Source organism: Drosophila mojavensis, unplaced genomic scaffold (genome assembly GCF_018153725.1).
Source record: "Drosophila mojavensis isolate 15081-1352.22 unplaced genomic scaffold, ASM1815372v1 contig_136, whole genome shotgun sequence".
Taxonomy (NCBI): Eukaryota; Metazoa; Arthropoda; class Insecta; order Diptera; family Drosophilidae; genus Drosophila; species Drosophila mojavensis.
Window position 1 is genome coordinate 21,042,857 of NW_025318667.1, and position 6,473 is coordinate 21,049,329.

A 6,473-nucleotide genomic window follows, 5' to 3' on the forward strand; every position below is an offset into this window, starting at 1 on the left:
CCTGCCCTGCTGCTTGTTTAGCGCCCGCTTATTTTGTGAGTTGGCAGCACAAACAAGTCGCAGCGCGCTGTTCAGTTGTTTTTTCCCCGTCAAACTTACGCTACTGCTACAACTCTGCTGCTCTCTGTTCGTTCGTTCGCTTGCTTTCTATTTGATTTCGTTTTTGTGTTATTAACAATTTGCCGTTGTGTGCGTGTGTACGTGATTATTTCGAAAATATTCTGATGAAAATGCTCGACACTAACAAAAATAGCAGATTTAGAAAGAAAGAGCTCTGCAGCAACGGTTTTAACATTAACAACAACGAAAACAAATTGCAGCAACGCAAAGACTGTAAGATTTGAAAAGAGGCTGGAAACGAGTTTTGTTTGTGTTCGCAAAGCGCGCGCATAATCTGATTTTCCATCAAGGTGAAACTGCAACTGGCATTGACTGCATACAATTTCCCATAAGTTTATACAAGTTCAGAAGAAAAAGAAAAAATTAACGCAAATGAAGTGAAAGAAAGAAACACAAGCAGCAGAAGACAGTAAAAATTGGCGGCGGTTTCCAATACAAAAATCAAAATACCAACAAAAAATAGAAAGAAGAAGGCAAGCAATCACACACAAACACAGAACCATCAACGTAAATACTATAAAACTCACTCACACATATATACACACACACTTGCATGCCTGTCGTCCAGCGTAGACAAACAAAGAGCCAGAGAGTAGTGCGCCCGCTCACACACATGGTGCGACCAAGTAACGTGAGAGTGAGACGGCAACGATAGCAGTCAATATTGGGAGTGCGAGTGCCAAATGTCACATGAAATTACAACACTGCTGTGAAAGACAAAAGCAACAACAGCAACGAGAACAGTAAAAACAACAACAACAACAACGGCGGCAGCAGCTAAGTTATCAAGAAGAAGCAGCAACATAAACAAAACCAAAACAAGTACAAAACAGGCGCCGGCTACGACCAGCCCCAATCTTCTTTCCCTCTCCCTCCCCTCTAAATGCAAAAATGCTTCCCAGCATGCAGACAGCAGCAACAACAACAATAAACACACTTCCAATGGAAACAGAACAGGATGTTGCCCATGTGGAATATGATGTTATTAATTACTATACAGATGCCAGTCCAAATGTGAATCCGGACGCAGCAACAGCGGCATCGGCCGCTTCAGTGGCTTCAGTCTCTGAGCAGCGCTGCTCCCGAGTCAGTAATAACAACAATAACAATACATTGCTCGACGTTGTTGTTCACCCAAGATCAGCAGAGACTCCACTGGTCACGCCCACAACAGAAACTTCGAGCAACAGCAGTAGCAGCAGCAGCAGCGGTAGCTCTGCAGCAGCGACACCGATGCGCACCAAAGGCAGCGGCAATGTCAGCAGCCGGCAGCGCAGCAAAGAGAGAACTACTGCCAGCACCACGCCCACATTGGGCGTAAATATGCGTGTGACCGGACAGTGCAGCCAGGGCGGTCGCAAATATATGGAGGATCAATTCTCGGTAGCATATCAAGAGTCGCCACTGACACACGAGCTGGAATACGCATTCTTTGGCATCTACGACGGACACGGCGGCACGGAGGCAGCGCTCTTTGCCAAGGAGCACCTAATGCTGGAGATTGTGAAGCAAAAGCTGTTCTGGTCCGATAACGATGAGGATGTGTTGCGTGCGATACGCGAAGGTTACATTAGCACACACTTTGCCATGTGGCGAGAGCAAGGTGAGTGAGCGAGTCAACTATATATGTGTGTCCGTGTATTATAATAATCGCTTATCGATTGGCTTGCCACTCTCTGAGTGGAATATTCCATAGGCTTGCCATCTGCTCACGAAAGTGACGTACGCTGGCAACCCCGCTGTGTGCGTTCATAATTGAGCGTGCGCTAGAGCGAGTCGGCAATACACACAAAAGCAGATTAGCAGCGCAGCAAGTGTGCACAATTGGAAAGGTTTATATAAAAATTGTTGCTGCTGCGACGTCACAAATAAAAAACAATTGAAGCTAGCAATTAAATCAAGAGAAAAGAAAGATGGATAATTTTAAAGTTTAACAATGTAGTTAAATCTACAATGCGAATATGAATAAGTTAAAATACGTTTGCAGAATTTATCGATATAATCGTTATCGAAATTGAATTTGAATTTAATTTCTGGCGTTTTGCCTTCTTATTTATAGAAAAGTGGCCGCGCACAGCTAACGGGCATTTGAGCACCGCCGGCACCACAGCAACAGTCGCTTTTATGCGCCGCGAGAAGATCTACATTGGACATGTTGGCGATTCGGGTATTGTGCTCGGCTATCAGAATCCTGGCGAGCGCCGCTGGCGCGCCAAACAATTGACAACAGATCACAAGCCCGAATCGCAGGCGGAGAAGGCGCGCATTCAGCGCTCCGGCGGCCAGGTGGCCATCAAGTCAGGTGTGCCGCGCGTCGTCTGGAATCGTCCGCGCGATCCAATGCATCGCGGACCCATCAAGCGACGCACCCTCGTCGATGATATACCCTTTCTGGCTGTGGCGCGTTCGCTGGGCGATCTCTGGAGCTACAATTCGCGCTGCAAGGAATTTGTCGTTAGTCCCGATCCGGATGTGAAAGTGGTCAAAATTGATCCCAATACGTTCAGGTGTGTCTCTAATCTCGGCCGCTCTGTTATTCAAATAAAGCTCAGTGAGAAATTTAACACCAAGATTAGTCGTAGTTTTCCAACACTTAATTTGAAGATAAAGTACCAGAAGCTGAATTCAGCTAGATTTCAGTGCTGTTGACTAAAATATTGTGCGTTAGCCAACACTGCCAAATTCAAACTATCTTAACATTTGCCAACACTGTAAATATTTAAAACTGCCGTGAGCTATATATAAATTTCCCTTTTTACACTTGTCTGCAAAATTGAGTTCTCCAGACATTTACTAACACTGCAGATAGTTAAAAATACTTAGTTTTTCCCTTTTCACACTTGACTTCAATTTAATCATTTTTAACTTTAACAACTTGCATTTACCAACACTGTACATATTGAAAAATACCTTTGACTAATATGTAAATTGGGCTTTTTAGATGTCTCATCTTCGGCACAGACGGCCTTTGGAACGTTGTTAACCCGCAGGAAGCAGTCGACTCGGTCCAAGAGAAACATCTCATTGGCGAGTGTCTGCACGAGCAGGACGTTATGAATCCAAGCAAGGCTCTGGTCGACAAGGCCCTCAAAACCTGGGCCAGCAAGAAGATGCGCGCTGACAACACGTCCGTTGTAACTGTGATACTAACGCCCGCATCTGCAGCAGCAGCAGCAGGAGGCGCTGCAGCAGCGCCAGCGAATACAGCTGAGCTGGAGACTTCTTTGGATACGGAGAACAAATATCCGGGTGGCTTGGCAGCCCAATTGGCGGATCAGGAGGAACTCGACCTGGAGCTGTGCGGCCACATTGAGGAGCAGGAATATTTCCATGATACGCCGTACAGTGCCTTGGCCAAGCGGCATTTGCCGCCGGAGCCGTATCGCAATTTCGACTATTACATTGAGGAGGAAACGCTGGAGGAGGTGGTCGAGGAGGAGGAGGAGGAGGAGGAGCAGGACGAGGACGATGATGAGGAGCATGAGCCAGAACAGGAGCCAGAAATCGATGAGAATGTTGTGCAGCAGAGTAAATATTGGCGTAGATCGCGACAGCAATCGATCTCCGGCTGGCCGCCGACAACTTCTTTGATACGTCATCGTCGTCCCGAAGTGGACGAGGATCTGTTGAGAGAGCTGCTGCAACCGGAGCACGATCAGGAGATCTATGGGAATACTAACAGCAATAGTAACAGTAACAGCAACAGCAACAGTAGCAGTATCTTCAGCTGTAACAGCAACAGTAACAGCAGGAGCAACAACTGTGAGCTGGAGCTGGAGCACAGCTACGACAGTTATGTCAGCAACACGTCAGTCAATGCCGGCAGCACGGAATACAGTTTTGCCGAGTCCTACAACACACTGCTTAACGAGCAGCAGCAGCAGCAACAGCAGCACCACCATCACCAGCAGCAACCAATGCAGCAGCAGCAGCTGCAGCAACAACAACGCAATCAACAACAGCAGCAACATCAGCAGCACAGCAGCATGCAGGAGATATTGCAGGAGCAGCAGCGCTATCAGCAGCAGGAGGGCTATTCGCTCACACAGCTAGAGACGCGACGCGAGCAACAGCAGCAGCAGCAGCAGCAGCAGGCGGTGGTGCTGGCACACAGCAACAGGTGGCAGCAACAGCAGCAACATCATGCAACGACCTATGTGGAGCAGCCGGCAGAGCTGCTGGCGTTGAATGCGCTGCTGCAGCAGGAACGCGATGAGGAGCAACAGGTGGCATTGGAGCGACAGCAGCAGCAACAGCAACAGCAGCAACTGTTGCTGGTTGAAGCCAGTTCCAGCTCTAGTTCAAGTTCCAGTTCCAGCTCTAACTGCAGTTCCTCCAGTTGCTCCTCGTTCGTCTATGCCTCGCCTTGGAGTGAACTCAACTTGGCCACGTTGCAGGACAACGAGGTGAGCTCCACGCTGCCAGCCACGCCCACGCCAATGCCCATGACTGTTGGCGAGAAGGAGGAGGCGCAGGTTGAGGACATGGATACAAGTGTGCCACAGTTGGACGTGGTTGCAGCACAGCAGCAGCAACAGCAGCAGCAACAACCGCAACAACAACAACAGGAGCCGCCACAGTTGCTGTCAGCAACACAACCGTCGTCGCAACAGCCGCTCCAATTGCTGTCAGCAACGCAACATCCGCAGCAACAGCAGCAGCAGCAGCCACAGCAACAGTTGTCGATAGCGCAGGCGCGCGTACGCCGACCGCTGCGTCGCTATCGCAACGTGCCCAATGAGAATCATCAACATTTGCAGACGCGTCGCCGACAGCTGTTCAAGCACACCAAAAGCAAGTCGTTTATTGCTGCCAGTGCAGCAGCAATTGTTGCCTATAACAGTAACAACAGCAGCAATAGCAACAGCAATATTAATATCAGCAACAGCAGCGGCAGCATCAGCAGCAGCGAAGCGCTGCCCAGCGTCAGTAACAGCAGCAGCAGCATTAACAGCGGCAGCAGCAATGTCGTTAACAGCGTTAACAGCAATATCAGCATTAATAGTAACATTAGCAGCAACAGCAGCAGCAACGGCGGCGCGAACATTAGTCACAGCAGTCGACGTCACAGCGTCAACAGCGGCCCCAGCAGTGTCATGGTAACGCGTCGCAGTCACAACTTGAGACTGGCCGGCGCCGGTAGCTGTGTGAGCAAGCGTCAGCTGCGCAGCTCCATCTGTCAGCTGAGCAGCCTGGAACTGACAAAGCGCACGCTGCGCAGCAGCAACAGCAGCAGCAGCAATACCAACAACAACAACAACAGCAACAACAAGCAAAATAATAACAAATCCAGTCACACCTTCAATAAGCCGGCAACGCCAACAGCAGCAACGCCGACAGCAACAGCAGCTGCAGCTGCGGTAGGAGTAGGCAGCGCAACTGGCGGCAGCGCGCGACGTATGCGTCGCAGCAATGATGAGCGTGAGCAACGACGCAGCAGTCAGCGCCGCAGCACACTAGTCGCTGGTCAACTGAGCAACAGCAGCAGCAGCATCAACGCCGGCAACGGCGTCAGCAGTCAGTTCAGCAAACCAACGCGTCTGCAGTCGTGTAACGGTGGAATTTCAGCGCGTCCGCCGCCGTCGCCAAAAAAGCTGAATGCAGTCGTACCAACGCTAGCGATTGGCACGCGCGCCTACACAGCGGCGCTGGCAGCGGCAGCAGCTGATCTGTCGAAACGTTGGTCGCTGCGCAGCAGCAGCACCAGCCGTCTTAACAGCAGCACCAACAGCAACAGCAACAACAACAGTCTGAGCAATAACAGCACGATGGCAACGCTGGTGACAGCCATCCGCTGTTACAGTGCGCGCAATCGAACCGTTGCAGCAGCAGCAACAACGACAACAACGCCGAGACGGCGAAATCAATGCTGAGTAACAGAGAATGGAGTATAAGAGATAAGTAGAAGTATAAAAGTTAGGAGAGATTCAAGAGAATGGCAGCGTGAGTGGCGCTGCCAACGCGTTTCAAAATTTCAAGTACAAATGCTATTAAAACAATGGGAAACCTTACTAATTAGTTAGATGAAGTGACAAAGTGTATGTAATTGGTAAAAAAAAATTTGTTATTTTTAACAAAACAAAATTGTAGGTGCACATACGCAATCAGACGTTGTACATAACAAATCAAAAAAAGAAGCAAAGCAAACAAAATCTTAAAAAAGAAAAAAACAAAAATCTGAGAATTCTACACATATACAGATACAAACACATGGAATTTTCGTGTATGCCTAAAAATTATTAATAAAAAAAATTTATTGTAATAAGCGCTTAACATACATATGTACATGATTATATATATGTATGTATACATAGATATATTTGATAATGAATTGCATCAAGACAACGGGTTTT

General features: G+C 48.4%; 1 protein-coding gene across 1 annotated transcript; it reads left to right on the forward strand.

Annotated features, from left to right (window-relative positions):
• The first annotated feature begins 25 nt into the window (after positions 1–25).
• On the forward strand, positions 26–6,382 carry LOC26528143 (putative mediator of RNA polymerase II transcription subunit 26). The gene is given in 5 exon segments (XM_032732161.2): positions 26–1,723; positions 2,180–2,627; positions 3,062–4,007; positions 4,010–4,098; positions 4,100–6,382. Coding segments are annotated over 5 exon segments (4,089 nt in total). The 5' UTR covers positions 26–1,011; the 3' UTR covers positions 5,994–6,382.
• The last annotated feature ends 91 nt before the right edge of the window (positions 6,383–6,473 follow it).